This window comes from Stomoxys calcitrans, unplaced genomic scaffold, assembly GCF_963082655.1.
Source record: "Stomoxys calcitrans unplaced genomic scaffold, idStoCalc2.1 SCAFFOLD_269, whole genome shotgun sequence".
NCBI classification, from domain to species: domain Eukaryota; kingdom Metazoa; phylum Arthropoda; class Insecta; order Diptera; family Muscidae; genus Stomoxys; species Stomoxys calcitrans.
This window is the reverse complement of record NW_026739169.1, coordinates 1-22,656: the sequence shown is the minus strand read 5'-3', so window position 1 is coordinate 22,656 and position 22,656 is coordinate 1. Positions and strand designations below refer to the sequence as shown.

General features: G+C 37.7%; 2 protein-coding genes across 2 annotated transcripts; both read right to left on the bottom strand.

Moving 5' to 3' along the window:
• Positions 1-1,119: 1,119 nt before the first annotated feature.
• Positions 1,120-8,168, bottom strand: LOC131998398 (uncharacterized). Its single transcript, XM_059370685.1, has 2 exons — positions 8,015-8,168; positions 1,120-2,292 (listed from the first exon to the last, which is right to left on the bottom strand). The coding sequence occupies exon 2, from the start codon at positions 2,214-2,216 to the stop codon at positions 1,398-1,400; it is 819 nt and encodes a 272-aa protein (XP_059226668.1). The 5' UTR covers positions 2,217-2,292; positions 8,015-8,168; the 3' UTR covers positions 1,120-1,397.
• On the bottom strand, positions 2,345-5,461 carry LOC131998397 (uncharacterized). Its single transcript, XM_059370684.1, has one exon. The coding sequence runs from the start codon at positions 5,459-5,461 to the stop codon at positions 2,345-2,347; it is 3,117 nt and encodes a 1,038-aa protein (XP_059226667.1).
• Positions 8,169-22,656: the final 14,488 nt, after the last annotated feature.

Below are 22,656 nucleotides of genomic sequence, written 5' to 3'. Positions count from 1 at the left end.
TGGTTCGAAAACTTAAAATGGCCATATCTCCTAAACTAAGCCTCCTACAGCAAAACTAAGGTTAAATCGTGATCCCTTCGAAAAATTCGAAATTTTTGGTTTGAAAACTTAAAATGGCCATATCTCCTAAACTAAGCGTCCTACAGCAAAACTAAGGTTAATTCGTGATCACCTCGAAAAATTCAAAATTTTTCGTTCGAAAACTTAAAATGGGCATATCTCGTAAACTAGGCGTCCTACAGCAAAACTAAGGTTAAATCGTGATCCCTTCGAAAAATTCGACATTTTTGGTTCGAAAACTTAAAATGGCCATATCTCCTAAACTAAGCGTCCTACAGCAAAACTAAGGTTAATTCGTGATCACTTCGAAAAATTCAAAATTTTTGGTTCGAAAACATATTTCCTAAAATAAGCGTCCTACAGCAAAACTAAGGTGAATTCGTGATCACTTCGAAAAATTCGAAATTTTTGGTTCCAAAACTTAAAATGGCCATATCTCCTAAACTAAGCGTCCTACAGCAAAACTAAGGTGAAATCGTGATCCCTTCGAAAAATTCGAAATTTTTGGTTCGAAAACTTAAAATGGCCATATCTCCTAAACTAAGCGTCCTATAGCAAAACTAGGGTTAATTCGTGATCACTTCGAAAAATTCAAAATTTATGGTTCGACAACTTAAAATGGCCATATCTCCTAAACTAAGCGTCCTACAGCAAAACTAAGGTTAAATCGTGATCACTTCGAAAACTCAAAATTTTTGGTTCGAAAACTTAAAATGGCCATATCTCCTAAACTAAGCGTCCTACAGCAAAACTAAGGTTAATTCGTGATCACTTCGAAAAATTCAAAATTTTTGGTTCGAAAACTTAAAATGGCCATATCTCCTAAACTAAGTGTACAGCTCCGGTAGACCCTTCTAGTGGACTGTAGTTGGATGGAATTAAATCTCCCGGAAGTGTAAGGAACCCAAATAAAAATGAAGAAAATAGGCACAGTTTCAGTTTCCAAGTGATGAACAGTTTTATTAGCCTGATGACCCTTACCGCTTTCTATCGTTGCTGCTGCACAAGTAAAAAATGGCAGTGGCAAAGGTAACCAAGGCATCATATAAAATGTATCGGTTAACATTAAAAAATGTATTTCAGCAATATAATTTAAAGTTAGAAGAAGACAGCTATGTGTGTTTAAATTTAGTACAATAGTTAACATGGCTAGGGTTGCCATATTGCAAATATTAATTCATATATTGGTATTTATGTTAAGGGTCATGAAAAAGTTCATATTTTAATAATTTCATTTAATTCATGTTCTTATGACTAAAATGGGGCAGATTTTGGAGAACGGCAAAGATTGTTGTTGAACTGGGTTCAACATGCCGCCCGCCTTGCAGGAATGCAATTTAATAATGGCAAGCTCCAGAGATGATCCACCCAAAGATGGTGCTTTGAGCTATCGGCATATTTGAGGACGTTTGAATCATTCCAGCTCTTAATATTTTTGGTAAATTATCGTTGGCCAGCAGAATTTCGACATTTGATGGATTGCAGAAGTGTGGATCGGCTAAGTCATGCAGGGTGTCATAAATTGTACGAAGTTTTGCTGCCGTTGTAGTTGTTGGAAGAGTTGTATGGAAACGGGAGTGAACAAGGCCGGTTACTTGAATTTTTACCATCGGATCATGGTAAGATTCTAAATTTAGGGTACAGTAAGTCTTACTGTCCCTTTTTATCGTTTGAAGATTCAATCTGTCTACCAGGGCCTGGAGTATCACCGTCTGAACTTCGCCTGAACTCAGTAGTAATCTGGCCTTTGCCGGGCCTTCAGAGGTTCGAACACGAGCTAGAGCCGTAGGCAAAAACACATGAACTCTAGAACGTCGGCTCAACCGTTCTTTAAAGTGCGGCTTATGGTTGCTGGTTCTCTTGTTTTGTGGTGAACTTCGTTGCCTATTGTTCGATTGTTTTTTGGTCCGTGATGATGATGGTTTATGGGAGCTAGTTCGGCTTCGGTGGTACTCGTGAGTGTTGGATGATTCCCTGGGTTGACTTGCCGCCTTAGGGTTGGGTGATTTATCCACGTGAACCATGGTATGGTGGTTAAGCTGGCACACCATGCATTTGCTTCTGGATGGGCACCAGTTCCGGGTGTGAGCTGTGCCAAGGCAGTTGTAACAGAAGCCCTTTTCTCTTATTACGTCTCGTCTTTTGGCCACGAACATGCGCTGGAACTCTGGGCAATTTTTAAGGTAATGTCGATTTTTACAAATGCGACATTTTGGTGCGCTAGATGATGTGCTAGAATGTAAGTTTTATTGAGTGTGTGAACGTGTTTTACTAAGGCTAACGACTAGGCTTTGGGTAGAATGCATAGTTTAACTAAAGGACGAATAAGTGTTCCATTCTGTGTGCGTATTTCCGCAACACGAACCTTGGAGTCTTTTCCAGTGAAAACTTTTAATACTCTTCCCAGACACCACTCCGTGGGGGGAAGATTGTCATCTTTGACGACAACAAAATCGTCTTTTTCCAAATTAAGCTGAGTAGTCTTCCATTTGTATCTTCTTTGTAATTCTGATACATATTCATTTTTCCACCTCTTAGCAAACAGTATTTGCAAAGTTTTCAGTCTTTGCCAACGATTCATCAACGATAAATTATCTGAGTATTCCTCAGGTATGGCCATCAAAGCGGCCCCTCTAATTAAGTGGCCAGGAGTCAGTGGAATAAGATCAGTGGGGTCTTCGCTGATAGGAGACAGTGGTCGCGAGTTCAGTACACTCTCAATTCGCACTAAAAGGGTGGAAAACTCCTCAAATGTGAACTTCATGTTCGAGGCAACCTTTCGAAAATGTGTTTTCATACTCTTCACAGCCGCCTCCCACAAGCCTCCCATATGTGGAGCGTGGGGCGGTATGAAGTGCCAAGAAAACCCATGCATACCATATTTCTCAATAACAGATTTTTCAGAAGCTTTCAGAAATTCCTTGAACTCCCTCACAAGGGTTCTATTTGCACCTATGAAGTTAGTTCCGTTGTCGGAAAAAACCTTTTTAGGAAAACCCCTTCTTCCTACAAAGCGATTAAAAGTGGAGAGGAAAGCTTCAGTCGATAAATCCGAACAGGCCTCTAAGTGAACAGCACGCGTCGATAAGCAAACAAAAATTGCAGCATAACCCTTTTGTAGTTTGGCGTTTCGAATTTTGGACGTCTTTAATTCGAATGGTCCAGCAAAATCGATTCCCGTGTGAGTAAAAGGTAAAGAGAAAGTACACCTTTCAGCGGGTAGGGCAGACATTATTTGGTTTCTAACCTTGTGCTTGTACACAGTGCATATCTTACAGTTTCGAACGCAGTGTCGTATTGCACTTTTCAAGCGAATAACATAAAACTCTTGCCGAATGTTACGCAGCATGGTTTGGTGTTCAGCATGTAATAGGATTTTGTGCGTAAAATCGATAAATAGTTTACAAAATTTCGAATTTTCAGGCAGTATTATGGGAAAGCGCTCATTGTAACTCAGGTCCGAATTCGCTAGGCGGCCGTTGACACGCAACAGTCCACCTTCATCTAAAAACGGGTTCAGTGTCAAAAGCCTGCTTTTAGAATTTATGGCTTGGCGAGATTCTACGGCCTGATATTCTGCAGGAAAGTGTGACATCTGGGCGAGTTGGATCAGTCTGTATTTCGCAAAATGAATTTCCTGAGATGTAATAAAATTAGCTTGGATATGGCCATCATATCGTTTCTGACATTTTCGAATAAATCGAAACATAAAACAAATGACTCGTAGTGCTCGATCCAAAGATGAAAACCGTTCTAGTACCTCTTGTGCATGAACTTGTGTTTGACACACCACAATTTTCCTTTCCAGTGTTGGTTCTTTGTACGTGGTTTGTTTTGGCCAATATTCCGTCGATTTTACTAGCCAAGGTGGGCCATGCCACCACAAAGGATTTTCATTAAGTTTGGTTGCGGTACATCCACGAGTGCCTATGTCGGCCGGATTTTCATTAGTTGGAACATGTCTCCAGCTGACGTTACCAACGTTGTCCAAGATTTCAGAAACCTTGTTGGCTACAAATGTTTTCCAATGAAACGGAGGCTTTTGTAACCAAGCCAAGGTAATTGTGGAATCAGACCACAGATATATTTCAGATACAGTTGAGCTTAGATTTTGACAAACAGATTTTGTCAATTTGGATAATAATCTTGCCCCGCAAAGCTCTAACTTTGGCAAACTGATTGTCTTCAATGGGGCTACCTTGCTTTTAGACGCTAATAAGAATGAAGTTGTAACATTAGTAGCAGACGTTGTTATAACGTAAATGCAGGCACAGTACGCCTTTTCTGAGGCATCACAAAATCCGTGCATTTGAATCTTGCCCTCAGGAGAGTAACGTATCCAACGAGGGATTTTCAAGTTTTCTATCTCGGGGAGATTAGATATGAATATATCCCATTTTTCTAAAGAATGCGGTTTGACCTCCTCATCCCATTCGGTCCCATCTATCCAAAGTTGCTGCATTAGAATTTTAGCCAATACAATGATTGGAGACAGCCAGCCTGCTGGATCGAAAAGCTTTGCAACAATTGACAAGATTTTCCTCTTGGTTATTGGGGACGAAGGAACAGATATATTCGTTATCTTATAGAAAAATTGATCAGTCATGGCATTCCATCGTATGCCTAACGTTTTTGTTTCGCTGGTCTCCTCAAATTTTAAAAAGTCTTCGGTTAGAAGATCCTCGGGGGGTAAATGTTGGAGTATCGAAGGGTGATTTGCAGTCATTTTCTTTAATGGGAATCCAGCAGAACTTAACAAATCTATCAGCTCCAAAATGTAGGTTCGCGCTTCTGTTACTGTGTGCCCGCCAGACAATATATCGTCTACATAAATTTGATGCTGAAGAATGTCTGCAGCTTTTGGATGCGTAGCCTTCCCCTCTTCACTCAGTTGCAATAACGTTCGTATTGCTAAATAAGGTGCGCAGTTTACACCAAATGTAACAGTTTTCAGATAAAAGTCCTGAATTTCCTCAGAGGACGATTTCCGAAACAGTATTTTTTGGAATGGCCTGTCATCTTCATGAATGTAAATTTGGCGATACATCTTTTCGATGTCGCCATTGAAAACATATTTGTAGAATCGCCAGCGTAGTATTACATTCATTAAGTCATTTTGAAGAGTCGGGCCGGTACACAAAATGTCATTTAGAGAAACGCCGGTGGAAGATTTCTTGGAAGCGTTAAAAACCACCCTTACTTTGGTGGATGCGCTCTCAGGTCTTATTACAGCATGATGTGGTAAGTAAAAGGAGGAATATCGAGAATTCTCATGTATTTCAACTGGTGGGGCCAGCTCCATATGTTCTAGAGTCAAATATTCGAATAGAACCTTAGAATATTCGGATGATAGCGCATGAGAATTTGCTAAAGTTTTCTCCATTCTAAGGAATTGTCCCATTGCGGCGCGTCTCGAAGACCCGAGAATCATTTCAGAGGGGAGGTCTTGTTGAAATGGCAGTCGATGAAGTACTGGAAGGTTTCCTCATGTCGGAAATCGATTCCAACATGTTCCACCGTTTCGATATAAAATCGTCTAACTGGCACCAGGTTGGCATCCTCTTGTGGTCATGAATCGAATTTTCCCATGCTGTTAAAGTTTCTTCCGGCAGTTTCGAAGAAACCCAATACACTAGGAAGGGATCCCATGACATTACCGAAATATTATAAGTTTTTAAGACCGCAAGGCAGTTATTTACAGTGTATTGTAGATTCCTGAGAGCTTTTCCCCTTTCCGAAGTCACATTATCGATTTCGAAAATTTTCCTCAGTTGATGATTGACAAGAATACGATGGTTTTCATACCGTTGCCGTAAGGACTCCCATGCTAAGTCGAAATTGTTATCGGTGAGCGCAAATTGTTTTACAATTTGATTGGCCTCACCGCGAGTCTTGGCCCTGAGATGGAACAGTTTCTGTGCTGCCGATAGCTTGGGATGTTTAGTATAAATGGCCGTAAACATATCCCTAAAACTAGGCCATTTGTCATAGCCACCGCTAAAGCACTCCGTATCACAAGGAGGAACTTTCAAGGCGTAACCACTTTCATCTACGACTTTTGCTTCAGGTCTTTTCTGCTGTGTGGCACTTTCCAGCTTCTGTCTTTCAATCTGAACTAGGTCCAATATTGACGCCTTGCAGCTTTTGTAAACCTTGCAAGACTCTGAAAACTTCGAATGTACGGACGTGCGTATAGATTCAGTGTAAGCCGGGTCCTGAGATGTCATCTCAGCCTCATATATGCCAACAAGCTGACGCCAACGGCGTTCCAAATCGTCCAATTCCACTTGTAGACCGGAGGCCGTATGATCCTCAAGTGGTATGTCAGAAAAATTCGCGCAGAAAGTGACCACTTGGTCAGAAAAGAAAATAAACTTTTGCGAAGCCATTTTATTAAAAAAAATCTCAAAACAATAGAAATCAGGTAGGAAACAGTCAAATCAGTTTATAAGGTGAAATCTTCAAATTCCAAATCAAAAAATTCCAAAAATCACAAAGTGAAATCCTAATTATCTTCAAATCCTTGGAAATAATCTGGCAGTTTGCATGTTAAAGTAATTCAGACAAAATAGATATCAGAATGGTAACCAAGTTAGTGGCGAAACTTGGCCAAAATACGCTGACCATAAAGCAGAAAAAATTAAACTGAAAATAATTTTGTATCACGATTGTAGGGACACTTTGCTGAATATATATATCGTGAAAATAAAACGTGAGAAATAAAGGTGATAAACCAAACGAACCAAGTTCTTGGAATCAATCCTTATTCCAGCGCAGCTTTTAGTATGTAAAACGTCGTAAAATTGTTTCCTTAGGGTTCACAAACCTATGAAATCTGATAGGATATACTCGGTTTCTCGCTAAGTCCTTAATCCACCAAAAAACAAGTTAAACTTCAGACAATGCAAATGATAAATTATATAATTTCTTTCCTGTGAAGGTTTTATATGTCAACCAATAAGAATTTCCATAAGCAATTTTCGTAAGATGGCCAATTAAATACTAAGCTTTTATTGTTGTTTTTTTTTTTTTTTTTTTGCATTATGGCGACTTTCAAATAAATGTATTAAGAAAGCGTTTTCAAATCCCAGCGATCATATAAGTTTCAAAATAAGGGAATATTTAAAATATTCGACTTTTGCGTTCTGGGTATTATCAGTGGTTTTCCTTTTGGTAACAAAGGCATCAATTAAATCCCCAAATAATATCTTGAAATCCCTTTCTATTGCATGCTCTATGATCCATTCAATCTTTGACCAGTTGTAATAGCCTCAACTAGACACTGTCGGCAACTTTCCCTCTCTCTTCTTCTGTGGGTCAATGAACTCAGCTTTCCTTGGCAAATTTTGTGTTCTTGGCTGCTATTGGTTGTTCGCACCCACACGTACCATGCAATTTAAAGTCACTGTAGCGGTTTTTGATTTGGCTGTTGGACTTTCGCGTTTTTTGCTTTTTAATATGACTTTAAAATAATTTTATTTTTTTTGGGTATGCCGAAAGAAATTATCAAAATTTAGATGCATATAGTAAGAATGAGAAAGAAAATAGTAGAAAGAGAAAAAAAAATTCTTTTTTTGCTTTTTTTTCAATTTTCAAAATTCTGACTTTTTTTTTTTTTTAACGAATATAAGCTTGAATCAATAAATTGTGAGCAAATTTGAACCAGTTTTTGGTAGGTTTTGCAACAACTTCAAAATTTTATGTATTTTGTTTTACAGATGGGATGGAAATATTCAATAAGACCAAAGTTTAACACAGTGCCATAACCCAGTGGTATGCGTAGACCGATTAGTCAATTTCCTTTCCAATATGCATAGTATATGACAGAATATATACAGGTTTGTTCACTTCTCCCACGAAGGCAGTATTAGTAAATGATTTTGCTCCTAGCAACTTTAATGGGGTTAACTTTCTAAACGACCCTCATATATGTCATATGTACAAATACACTCACCATATTTTTCCCCTCGGTAACCGGTCGAATCTTCCTCACTCTTCTCGTCTAGTCATAAACCATGTGCCGTGATCCGTTATGGAAAAAAGACTCTGCAGCCAGCTTGACTATTATAATCCACATGGAGACAATTTCAATTGTAAATTTTCTTTAATTCTTCCAAATTAGTGCACTAATTTTTTTTACTCTGTGCTCTTTCGTTATTTTCCTCAATTCAAATTGTGAAAAATATTCCTTTTCCTTCAAACTTTCATAAAATTCTCTAAAAAACTTTTTTTTTTTTTTTTTCACTCTGCACAATAACTATTTATTTCTTTTAAATTCTTCTATTTTATACAACAACTCGAGGTTTCTTAATAAACGCACTTAAAATAAATTTGCCTTCTTTTTTTCTTCAACTATCACTATGCATGCATTCTTTAAAAAATCATTCGTACAGTTTTTGACAAATTTTTTCAAGTCACACATCGATAAGAATGACAGGCAAGCAGTCAACCGGCGTTTAACTAACCTCTCAGTAGAAGAGCTCATATATATAAAAAAAATAAAATCAATGCAGAGAGATGGAGATGGGATGTCTGCAACGATGGCCGCGCCTAATACTTGAAAAAAGAGAGTCAAGTTGTGATGCACTGCTGGTTGTGGTATTGTAATGCGCTGCTGGCTGTTGCAGTAATTATCACGTTTACGTCGGCGTGATCACGGCAGCAGAGACTGAGGAGTATAGTGCTTTTTTTTTTTTTTTTGCAATGTTGAAAAAAGAGAACCCAAGCCAGAGAAATATATTTCTAAGAGAGTCTTGAATAAAGACTATGTAATTGGATTTCTAACTGGGGAAAATAAGTATGGGAGTTCGAGTTGTACTTTTTCTTTTTTTTTTTTTTTTTTTTTTTTTTTGTAGCCGTAGAAAAAATAATTAAGCAATAAGAGAGTAGTAAAGTTTTCAAGGTTTCTTCCTCTTGTAAAAAGTCTCTTTTGCCAAACTGATTCTATAAGAGTTTCTTTTCGATTCTGATGTTTTATCAACATCCATACAGAAAAGCAAACAGCAGAATAAGAGGAACGTGTTAAATGGTAAAACAGAAAATAGTGCAATGAGGCGATGAAAGTATGACTTTACTTTACTCTTGCCTCTTCTTCGTAGTGTTGATTGAGGTTAATTCGGTAACCATAAAATGCGATTGTCATGCTCGTGAAGCCATGACCGATATGTTAGATATATTACTTCAATGTAACAGAAAAAGGCGCTTTCGTAAAAAGCACTTTTAATAAAAGCGGGGTTATAATAGTAATTATGCGGACTATGTGCAAACCTCAACACAGAATTGAAATCTTTAATGCAATTTTTTTTCGATACGAGAATTTAACGAATATGTACAATATATTCGGTCCTCAGATAATTTAGATTTCTTAGCAGTTCGTTTCTTTTTTATCAAAGCCTAACCGTTCACACACCAATAAACTTACATACCTTTTCTCCATAGTGTTTGATCGGATTTGGGGGAATATACAAGTTGAGCGGTGGACGTGATCCAATAAATTAGTATCCTTCGGCTAATTCCTTAACGGTTCGATAGGACCATGTACAGCTCCGGTAGACCCTTCTAGTGGACTGTAGTTGGATGGAATTAAATCTCCCGGAAGTGTAAGGAACCCAAATAAAAATGAAGAAAATAGGCACAGTTTCAGTTTCCAAGTGATGAACAGTTTTATTAGCCTGATGACCCTTACCGCTTTCTATCGTTGCTGCTGCACAAGTAAAAAATGGCAGTGGCAAAGGTAACCAAGGCATCATATAAAATGTATCGGTTAACATTAAAAAATGTATTTCAGCAATATAATTTAAAGTTAGAAGAAGACAGCTATGTGTGTTTAAATTTAGTACAATAGTTAACATGGCTAGGGTTGCCATATTGCAAATATTAATTCATATATTGGTATTTATGTTAAGGGTCATGAAAAAGTTCATATTTTAATAATTTCATTTAATTCATGTTCTTATGACTAAAATGGGGCAGATTTTGGAGAACGGCAAAGATTGTTGTTGAACTGGGTTCAACACTAAGCCTCCTACAGCAAAACTAAGGTTAAATCGTGATCCCTTCGAAAAATTCGAAATTTTTGGTTCGAAAACTTAAAATGGCCATATCTCCTAAACTAAGCGTCCTACAGCAAAACTAGGGTTAATTCGTGATCACTTCGAAATATTCGAAATTTTTGGTTCGAAAACTTAAAATGGCCATATCTCCTAAACTAAGCGTCCTACAGCAAAACTAAGGTGAAATCGTGATCACTTCGAAAAATTCGACATTTTTGGTTCGAAAACTTAAAATGGCCATATCTCCTAAACTAAGCGTCCTACAGCAAAACTAGGGTTAATTCGTGATCACTTCGAAATATTCGAAATTTTTGGTTCGAAAACTTAAAATGGCCATATCTCCTAAACTAAGCATCCTACAGCAAAACTAAGGTTAATTCGTGATCACTTCGAAAAATTCAAAATTGTTGGTTCGAAAACTTAAAATGGCCATATCTCCTAAACTAAGCGTCCTACAGCAAAACTAAGGTTACTTCGTGATCACCTCGAAAAATTCAAAATTTTTGGTTCGAAAACTTAAAATGGCCATATCTCCTAAACTAAGCGTCCTACATAAAACTAAGGTTAATTCGTGAACGCTACAGCAAAACTAAGGTTAATTCGAAGTGATCGAAAAAGTCGAAGTTTTTGGTTCGAAAACTTAAAATGGCCATATCTCCTAAACTAAGCGCCCTACAGCAAAACTACGGTTAATTCGTGATCACTACAGCAAAACTAAGGTTTATTCGAAGTGATCGAAAAAGTCGAAGTTTTTGGTTCGAAAACTTAAAATGGCCATATCTCCTAAACTAAGCGTCCTACAGCAAAACTAAGGTTAATTCGTGATCACTTCGAAAAATTCGAAATTTTTGGTTCGAAAACTTAAAATGGCCATATCTCCTTAACTAAGCGTCCTACAGCAAAACTAAGGTTAATTCGTGATCACTTCGAAAAATTCGAAATTTTTGGTTCGAAAACTTAAAATGGCCATATTTCCTAAAATAAGCGTCCTACAGCAAAACTAAGGTGAATTCGTGATCACTTCGAAAAATTCGAAATTTTTGGTTCGAAAACTTAAAATGGCCATATCTCCTAAACTAAGCGTCCTACAGCAAAAGTAAGGTTAAATCGTGATCACTTCGAAAACTCAAAATTTTCAGTTCGAAAACTTAAAATGGCCATATCTCCTAAACTAAGCGTCCTACAGCAAAACTAAGGTTAATTCGTGATCACTTCGAAAAATTCGAAATTTTTGGTTCGAAAACTTAAAATGGCCATATCTCCTAAAATAAGCGTCCTACAGCAAAACTAAGGTGAATTCGTGATCACTTCGAAAAATTCGAAATTTTTGGTTCGAAAACTTAAAATGGCCATATCTCCTAAACTAAGCGTCCTATAGCAAAACTAGGGTTAATTCGTGATCACTTCGAAAAATTCAAAATTTATGGTTCGACAACTTAAAATGGCCATATCTCCTAAACTAAGCGTCCTACAGCAAAACTAAGGTTAAATCGTGATCACTTCGAAAACTCAAAATTTTTGGTTCGAAAACTTAAAATGGCCATATCTCCTAAACTAAGCGTCCTACAACAAAACTACGGTTAATTCGTGATCACCTCGAAATATTCGAAATTTTTGGTTCGAAAACTTAAAATGGCCATATCTCCTAAACTAAGCGTCCTACAGCAAAACTAAGGTGAAATCGTGATCACTTCGAAAAATTCGACATTTTTGGTTCGAAAACTTAAAATGGCCATATCTCCTAAACTAAGCGTCCTACAGCAAAACTAAGGTTACTTCGTGATCACCTCGAAAAATTCAAAATTTTTGGTTCGAAAACTTAAAATGGCCATATCTCCTAAACTAAGCGTCCTACAGCAAACCTAAGGTTAATTCGTGATCACTTCGAAAAATTCGAAATTTTTGGTTCTCCTAAACTAAGCGTCCTATGGCAAAACTAGGGTTAATTCGTGATCACTTCGAAAAGTCAAAATTTTTGGTTCGAAAACTTAAAATGGCCATATCTCATAAACTAAGCAGCAAAACTAAGGTTAATTCGTGAACACTACAGCAAAACTAAGGTTAATTAATCTCCTAAACTAAGTGTCCTACAGCAAAACTAAGGTTAATTCGTGATTACTTCGAAAAATTCGAATTTTTTGGTTCGAAAACTTAAAATGGCCATATCTCCTAAACTAAGCGTCCTACAGCAAAACTAAGGTTAATTCGTGATTACTTCGAAAAATTCGAAATTTTTGGTTCGAAAACTTAAAATGGCCATATCTCCTAAACTAAGCGTCCTACAGCAAAACTAAGTTTAATTCGTGATCACTTCGAAAAATTCAAAATTTTTGGTTCGAAAACTTAAAATGGCCATATCTCCTAAACTAAGCGTCCTACAGCAAAACTAAGGTTAATTCGTGATCACTTCGAAAAATTCGAAATTTTTGGTTCGAAAACTTAAAATGGCCATATCTCCTAAACTAAGCGTCCTACAGCAAACCTAAGGTTAATTCGTGATCACTTCGAAAAATTCGAAATTTTTGGTTCGAAAACTTAAAATGGCCATATCTCCTAAACTAAGCGTCCTACAGCAAAACTAAGGTTAAATCGTGATCACTTCGAAAAATTCAAAATTTTTGGTTCGAAAACTTAAAATGGCCATATCTCCTAAACTAAGCGTCCTACATAAAACTAAGGTTAATTCGTGAACACTACAGCAAAACTAAGGTTAATTCGAAGTGATCGAAAAAGTCGAAGTTTTTGGTTCGAAAACTTAAAATGGCCATATCTCCTAAACTAAGCGCCCTACAGCAAAACTACGGTTAATTCGTGATCACTACAGCAAAACTAAGGTTTATTCGAAGTGATCGAAAAAGTCGAAGTTTTTGGTTCGAAAACTTAAAATGGCCATATCTCCTAAACTAAGCGTCCTACAGCAAAACTAAGGTTAATTCGTGATCACTTCGAAAAATTCGAAATTTTTGGTTCGAAAACTTAAAATGGCCATATCTCCTTAACTAAGCGTCCTACAGCAAAACTAAGGTTAATTCGTGATCACTTCGATAAATTCAAAATTTTTGGTTCGAAAACTTAAAATGGCCATATCTCCTAAACTAAGCCTCCTACAGCAAAACTAAGGTTAAATCGTGATCCCTTCGAAAAATTCGAAATTTTTGGTTCGAAAACTTAAAATGGCCATATCTCCTAAACTAAGCGTCCTACAGCAAAACTAGGGTTAATTCGTGATCACTTCGAAATATTCGAAATTTTTGGTTCGAAAACTTAAAATGGCCATATCTCCTAAACTAAGCGTCCTACAGCAAAACTAAGGTGAAATCGTGATCACTTCGAAAAATTCGACATTTTTGGTTCGAAAACTTAAAATGGCCATATCTCCTAAACTAAGCGTCCTACAGCAAAACTAGGGTTGATTCGTGACCACTTCGAAATATTCGAAATTTTTGGTTCGAAAACTTAAATGGCCATATCTCCTAAACTAAGCGTCCTACAGCAAAACTAAGGTTAATTCGTGATCACTTCGAAAAATTCAAAATTGTTGGTTCGAAAACTTAAAATGGCCATATCTCCTAAACTAAGCGTCCTACAGCAAAACTAAGGTTACTTCGTGATCACCTCGAAAAATTCAAAATTTTTGGTTCGAAAACTTAAAATGGCCATATCTCCTAAACTAAGCGTCCTACAGCAAACCTAAGGTTAATTCGTGATCACTTCGAAAAATTCAAAATTTTTGGTTCGAAAATTTAAAATGGCCATATCTCCTAAACTAAGCCTCCTACAGCAAAACTAAGGTTAAATCGTGATCCCTTCGAAAAATTCGACATTTTTGGTTCGAAAACTTAAAATGGCCATATCTCCTAAACTAAGTGTCCTACAGCAAAACTAAGGTTAATTCGTGATCACTTCGAAAAATTCAAAATTTTTGGTTCGAAAACTTAAAATGGCCATATCTCCTAAACTAAGTGTCCTACAGCAAAACTGAGGTGAATTCGTGATCACTTCGAAATATTCGAAATTTTTGGTTCGAAAACTTAAAATGGCCATATCTCCTAAACTAAGCGTCCTACAACAAAACTACGGTTAATTCGTGATCACCTCGAAAAATTCAAAATTTTTCGTTCGAAAACTTAAAATGGCCATATCTCCTAAACTAAGCGTCCTACAGCAAAACTAAGGTTAATTCGTGATCACTACAGCAAACCTAAGGTTAATTCGAAGTGATCGAAAAAGTCGAAGTTTTTGGTTCGAAAACTTAAAATGGCCATATCTCCTAAACTAAGCGCCCTACAGCAAAACTAAGGTTAATTCGTGATTACTTCGAAAAATTCGAAATTTTTGGTTCGAAAATTTAAAATGGCCATATCTCCTTAACTAAGCGTCCTACAGCAAAACTAAGGTTAAATCGTGATCACTTCGAAAAATTCGAAATTTTTGGTTCGAAAACTTAAAATGGCCATATCTCCTAAACTAAGCGTCCTACAGCAAACCTAAGGTTAATTCGTGATCACTTCGAAAAATTCGAAATTTTCAGTGGGAAAACTTAAAATGGCCATATCTCCTAAACTAAGCGTCGTACAGCAAAACTAAGGTTAATTCGTGATCACCTCGAAAAATTCAAAATTTTTGGTTCAAAAACTTAAAATGGCCATAGCTCCTAAACTAAGCGTCCTACAGCAAAACTAAGGTTAATTCGTGATCACTTCGAAAAATTCAAAATTTTTTGTTCGAAAACTTAAAATGGCCATATCTCCTAAACTAAGCGTCCTACAGCAAAACTAAGGTTAATTCGTGATCACTTCGAAAAACTCAAAATTTTTGGTTCGAAAACTTAAAATGGCCATATCTCCGAAACTAAGCGTCCTACAGCAAAAGTTAGGTCAATTCGTGATCACTTCAAAAAATTCGAAATTTTTGGTTCGAAAACTTAAAATGGCCATATCTCCTAAACTAAGCGTCCTACAGCAAAACTAAGGTTAATTCGTGATCACTTCGAAAAATTCGAAATTTTTGGTTCGAAAACTTAAAATGGCCATATCTCCTAAACTAAGCGTCCTACAGCAAAACTAAGGTTAAACTAAGCGTCCTACAGCAAAACTAAGGTTAATTCGTGATCACTTCGAAAAATTAAAAATTTTTAGTTCGAAAACTTAAAATGGCCATATCTCCTAAACTAAGCGTCCTACGGCAAAACTAAGGCTAATTCTTCTTCTCTTCGAAAAAATCGAAATTTTTGGTTCGAAAACTTAAAATGGCCATATCTCCTAAACTAAGCGTCCTACAGCAAAACTAAGGTTAATTTGTGATCACTTCGAAAAATTCAAAATTTTTGGCCATATCTCCTAAACTAAGCGTCCTACAGCAAAACTAAGGTTAATTCGCTTCGAAAAATTCAAAATTTTTGGTTGGAAAACTTGAAATGGCCATATCTCCTAAACTAAGCGTCCTACAGCAAAACTAAGGTTAATTCGTGATCACTTCGAAAAATTCGAAATTTTTGGTTCGAAAACTTAAAATGGCCATATCTCCTAAACTAAGCGTCCTACAGCAAAACTAAGGCTAATTCGTGATCACTTCGAAAAATTCAAAATTTTTGGTTCGAAAACTTAAAATGGCCACATCTCCTAAACTAAGCGTCCTACAGCAAAACTAAGGTTAATTCGTGATCACTTCGAAAAATTCGAAATTTTTGGTTCAAAAACTTAAAAACTCCTAAACTAAGCGTCCTACAGCAAAACTAAGGTTAATTCGTGATCACCTCGAAAAAACTTAGGTTATCCTTGCACCCTAAAAAATTATTTGAGAGATCTGGCAAGGCGAATCATGGAATATTTTCATATATTCAATGAAGATATTCCTTCTCGACCAATGACACCACGCATGCATATCCAGAATTCGCTCCGATCCTGAATCCATACTTGCGACACTAAAGTACTGTAGTCCGTAATATTTTACCAACCGACTGGAACAATGGGTACGGCTGATAACGATCGCAGACATGCAGCTGGCTTTCAGACCTTAATAAGTCTGAAGGTTGTAGTCTACGAATTCAGCAAGCTGATTCAACAGCTTCAATGAGATTAAGGAAACGACTCGGCTGTTATTGCTGAACACTTGTCTGAAGAACTATCAAACACATCTCTAAAGTCGGACATATTGCAGGAGACTGAAAATCTTCTGCCCCGAACTGAAGTTTAGGTGAAGGCGTCGACACTATACCTGATAACTATCAACCACGTCTCTAATGTCAGACAGATTGCAGGAGACTGAAAATCTTCTGCCACGATCTGAAGATTAGAGAACGGCGTCGACACGATACCCGATAAGCCTTGTGTGGCTGGGTCATTCAATTGGTTAGGGCTCTAGGTTTGCGGGAAAGGACGGAACCCAAAACGCACATCGACAGCAGTAGCTAGTGAAACATCTAAGTAGAAATCGTCTACACCGCAAATGTCCAGTATCCTGAGTATGATTGTTTTCACAGCTTTCAACTACTCCTAGACGAGTTCGAAGGAATCTTGTGAAGATGAACTACTGGTAGACTCCGAAGATGAGGCTAAACAGTGGTGGAAAATCTGAATCCGTTTTTTCGAGATAAGGCGGAACTAATAAAAGGTTTTGACGTAGTTCTTTTCCAGGAGCCATGTGTGTTTGCACGAGTGCTTTGTAGACTTGGAATTTCTGGATTTAAACTATTTAAGGGTCCGGGTAGTGGGAAACACATAGTCTATATTCTTGCATAGAGCACTGAAGATTCAGTAGTAAGCAACCTTCAAATGAATAACTCTCATAACTGGCTGGCTACCTTATATATGGCATACTATTCAGATATGCCGCCTTTAAGCCTTACGTTGCCGGTTAAAGTCGCTTCTGCAGGAAGTGATGCTAATGCACATCATCAAATATTAGAAAGTTTGGTTATCAAGGGAAGGGGTGAGCTGCTTGTCGAATATATTATAAGTTGCAATCTGGCGATTTGTACTAAAGGGTATAACAGACAACGATGTGCAACGTAGTTTTGTCGAAGGCTGAGGTAAATTCAGTCGTCTTCATGGTCAACTTAAGGACCCAAAAATCTTAAATGACAACACAAGTTAATTAGAATCAAGGTTTGACAATAAGGTGACTTTTTGGGTTTAAATCAATGTTACCATCTACTTGTGTTATGTATGTGTATGACAATGTGGCGAAGATTGAGTGGGTTATCGTCTTCGGATCTTGCATACGAGCGTTCGGTTAAAGAAGCGTTTCTTGGATAATGGTTGAGTTTGAGGGTGTCAATGTGGGCTCGGATTGTGTAGTCTCGACGGCGGACCTTCGCAAGTTCAAGATCCTCTTGTTGGTGCTTTTGGTCGGTGCGTTTGCTGACGACAGTCGATTTATAGTTCATCGGTGGGCGTTGGTGGAAGGCGTCAGGTGTTGGTGCGGCAAAGAGTGGTGTTTGGGATAGATAGCAGGCGCCTTGTTGTCGGTCGCTCCTTGTGTAATCTGAGCGCTGGCCTGGCTGACCTCCAGATCGTCGTGTTCGGTTCTGGGTTGGCAGATGCGATGTCGACTTCTTCTGTCAAGGTCTACGGATGAAAAGATCTGTAACAGGGGGTGCGTTCTATACCAATAATGACACCATTTTATATTTAGGATTCCAAGTGTCACTACTACAAGGTTTACGGGATGAAAAGATCTCTAGCAGGGGGTGGGTGCATGGGACAATAAGCTATCTACGGCCGGCTATGCTATCTAAGGATGCGAACGGATAGCGGATGCGAGCTAGGCGCGGATGGGAACGAGTGGCGGATGGGAGAAGCGCGGATGCAAACTAGTTGCTGGTGCAACTTGGTGCAGATGCAAGTTTAGTGTGAATGGGAACGAATCGCTGGGCAACACCAGGAACTATGTTAGGACAAGTTGTTTAGATTGCGAACACTGCCACTTATCTACTTTGGCCCATCTTTCTCTAGAACCAGAGAGTTTACTCTGATAGCAGCAAGGACTCAACCTTAAGAGCACTAACGAAAACAGATTGATTGAGAATTATCCCCAGTGTTGGAAAAAAGCAAATAATGAAGTAAACATCTAATGTCACAACCAATACTCAAAGGTCTCCACATTGATTGTTTGCACAATTCATTAGCGGAGTTGTTATGGGTATACTAGTAAAGACAAGCCGTGTATGTGTGTGTGTGTGTGTGTGTGTCTGATGGAATCAGCAGTAGGTATTCGGGTAGTAGTCACAAGCACATAGAAGGCAGGTTCGTGTGACGGAATGAAGCAACCGAGAAATAAACTAACCTATCGGCATATCAAATTGCAGGTTGGCTAAGAGTATGCACGAAGCATGTACGATTGATAGAACGAGTCGGAAGTAACCGATAAACGTAAGTAGCGCGGCAAATGTAATTTGTCACGTTACAGATGTTACCTTTATATCGGAGTATATCTGTGACTGGGTAGTGTTGGATGCCCACTGCTTCTGTGATTATCGAAAACAAGCTGCAAAGTAACGTTTCGGCTAAACAGAGGGAAGGCTTGTGATAAATTTTCGGCACACATTCTGTACGACTAAATTTTCTAGACCACAAAAGGAAGTCCAAATTGCGGAGGACATCGACATGATGGTCAAGCTGATCATGAAGGCCTTGAATAACTCGCTTGTTTAAGCATGTCCTAGATCCAAACCAGAGGGCAAACCATCTTAGCGGCCACCAAGATGGACCTCAAATCTGGTTGGTCTAAGTGGGTTCTTCCGCAGGGACTACAGCCATAAGGGCACCACACGATTGGAACGTTTATACGGCTGAACTAAGAAAATACAAGGGCGAGCTAAAAAGGCTTGTAACAAATCCATGGTGGAATTCTGCGGCACCGGGAAGTATACATATGAGATCTCTAGTCTAAGGAACATCCTACTCTCGAAACCTATTACGGTGGTATATATTCAAAAGTTAGAAAATGTAGTGACATTGTCTAGTAAGGAAACACTAGAACTACTCGTTGATATATTGGGTTGCCCAAAAAGTAATTGCGGATTTTTTTTAAAAAAAAGTAAATGCATTTTTAATAAAACTTAGAATGAACTTTAATCAAATATACTTTTTTAACACTTTTTTCTAAAGCAAGCTAAAAGTAACAGCTGATAACTGACAGATTACAATTACAGAGTCACAAGCTGTGAAAAAAATTGTCAACGCCGACTATATGAAAAATCCGCAATTACTTTTTGGGCAACCAATACATATGTCGGGAAACTCTATAATGGCCAATGTGGCGCCAGAAAAGGTTGTCACTGATATGCAAACGTCAGAGGTTATTGGGGATAGTGTGTCTGAGTCGAAAATCCCATGAGAAATGGAATGTTTTGGCTCGTTTAAATTGGCAGGCCCGGATGAGGTATCATTGGTTGAATTACAAGATATGTCCGATGGTCATGGATTCGATGCCCACAAGAAAGTATTTATGGTTGCCAAAATATAGCTATGAGACCACAATAAACTCAAATGGTCTAATTGGGCCAGATTGTGGACGGTACTATGACTTAAACTTCAAGACCTAAAGCCCGTCAACTTAGAGTGTAAATGGTAGCTACATCAAATGACCAAAAGTTCTGGTCTGCGTTAACTGTTGAAGCTAAGAGGAAATAAAGATTGGTCAGTGCATTTTTAAACCCACCACCGAAGGATGGGGGTATATTAATTTTGTCATTCCGTTTGCAACACATCGAAATATCCATTTCCGACCCTATAAAGTATATATATTCTTGATCAGCGTAAAAAATCTAAGACGATTTGGACATGTCCGTCCGTCTGTCCGTTGAAATCAAGCTACAGTTTTTAAAAATTGAGATATTGAGCTGAAATTTTGCACAGATTCTTTTTTTGTTCATAAGCAGGTTAAGTTCGAAGATGGGCTATATCGGACTATATCTTGATATAGCCCCCATATAGACCGATCCTCCGATTTATGGTCAATTTGGTCCAGATCGGTCCAAATTTGGATATAGCTGCCATATAGCCCGATCCTCCGATTTATGGTCATAGGCCCATAAAAGCCACATTTATTATCCAATTTTGCTGAAATTTCGGACAGTGATTTGCCTTAGGCCCTTCGACATCTTTCTTCTATTTGGCCCTGATCGGTTCAGATTTGGATATAGCTGCCATATAGACCGACCTCTCAATTTAAGGTTTTGGGCCCATAAAAAGCGCATTTATTGTCCGATGTCGCCGAAATTTGGGACAATGACTTGTGTTGGGCCCTTCGATATTTGTCTTCAATTTGGCTCAGATCGGTCCAGATTTGGATATAGCTGCCATATAGACCGATCTCTTGGTTGAACAATGACATGTACTTATAAGCATTTGGTCTAAATCGGATGATATCTATAGAGCTGCTATGGGGCATAAGGTATGCATTTTTCACTGGATTTGGACGAAATGTGATTCACATATATACCCGAGGTGGTGGGTATCCAAAGTTCGGCCCGGCCGAACTTAACGCCTTCTTACTTGTTTCTGCAACGTCATGTTTTTGTCAGATCAGAAAACATCCTGCACGCTATAAACTAACTTAAGGCGGTATATCTGGAGGAGAATTTCGCAGCATTTTATTATCATCGCTTGATTGATGATGCCGTTTTAATGCAGTTTTATTAACGCAATATGACATTTATGTGCTATAGCCTTGAAGCAACAGAAGGACTTCATTTGGTTTTATACTGCCACCAACAGCCTGTTGGTCAGACAATCGTACATTTTGATGAAAATTGATGTGTGACAGCATATTGTACATATACCATACCACACGAGACCAAAACACACCACACATTAAATGTTTATTTATGTATTTTTCCCAATATTTTACTTCAATAAACAAAAAAAAAAAAAAAAAAAAACACGATATTATGAAACACATTTTTCTTGGCCAAAAAGCATCATCATTAAAAACATGATTTATAACTCAGACAAATGACTTTTTGGGGCAGACCAGCAGATTTATAGCCGTCACGAGAAAAAAATTAAGTTGATATTTGAAGTGCAGCTTTATTGGTAGTGGCAAATTAAATTTTATACTTCTGGCTATTAGCACAGCAAATAATAATACCAAACAGAGGAAATTTGACATTGGATTGCTTTAAATATTTGGAGCTGTCCTATTCTTTCAAATTTTGTGTTGTTTGTGAGCACAACGATTCTATAAAAAATAAATTTTGACAAAATATACATAGAACGTTAAATTTGGAAAATGCTCATGAAAATAAAATCTTAAAGACTTTTTTTAATACAACTTAATATTGGATAAATTTTTTATTAAACTAGATTTGCTTAGGTTTAAGAGGCAGTCTGACATCAGACTCACTTAGACAATTTTTTTCCATTGTGATTCCACGGTAGCGACAGATTACCACTGTAAGTTAGGTTAGTTTCAACAGAAGGTGCGGATATTAATCAACCTCATGTCAGTATAGACATACACCTAAGCCAGTAATCGATTTGTTGTGCGTTCTAAATACTAAAGGCAACCTCGAAAAAGGATATCTAAGTCAGAAATTCAGTGCTACTGACGAAATCCTATCCTATCCTCTGCCTATAAAGTGAAACCGCACAAAAAACTTGACAAATGCGATCAATGGCGGATGGTATACTAGCTTCGGTCCCACTACACTTAGCACGTTTTCACTTGCTTTGACTCTTAAGACAACACTTTTTAGAGCTAGTACAAATCAGTTCTCTAATAAAGTTATCTCATGTTTAATATAAAAACCAGAAAGGAAGGGCAAAAGTCGGGCGGTGCCGACTATATAATACCCTACACCTAACCTATAAGTGCAATGTGGGACGTATATCCAGTTCCGAACCAATTTTGATGGACCTCGGCGAGCATATATGTTCAAACTGTAAAAAATTCGGTTGACAAATGACAACATTATGGCTTATAACCCAAAATCTGACGAACGTATATATGCGAGCTATATCTAATTTTGAACCGATTACGAGCAAAATTCTCAGATAATGTTGTAGTCGTGGAGGAAAACGTTGTGCAAAATTTTGGCAAGATTGGTCAATAAATGCGCTTGCAGTGGCTCTTAAAGTGGAAATCGGGCGATATACATATATGACAGCTATATCTAAATCTAGGCCGATTTCTATGAAATTCACCAGTAATATTGAGAGTCATAAGAAAATCTCTTCTTCCGACAGAATCGGATAACAAATGATCATTTTTTTGCAATATTTCTCAAAATCAGACGAACATATATATGAGAGCTATATCTAAATCTGAACCGATTTCCATGAAATTCATCAAAAATATGGAGAGTCAAGAGAAAATCTCTCCTGCCGAATTTCGAGAAAATCGGTTAACAAAAGACCATTTTATTGCAATATTACTGGAAACCGGACGAACATATATATGGGAGCTATATCTAAATCTGAACCGATTTTGATCAAATTCTATGTAAATTGTGGTAGTCATCAAAAAAAGCGTTGTGCAATATTTTGGCAAGATTGGTCAATAAATGTGCTTTCAGTGGCTCTAGGAGTGAAAATCGGCC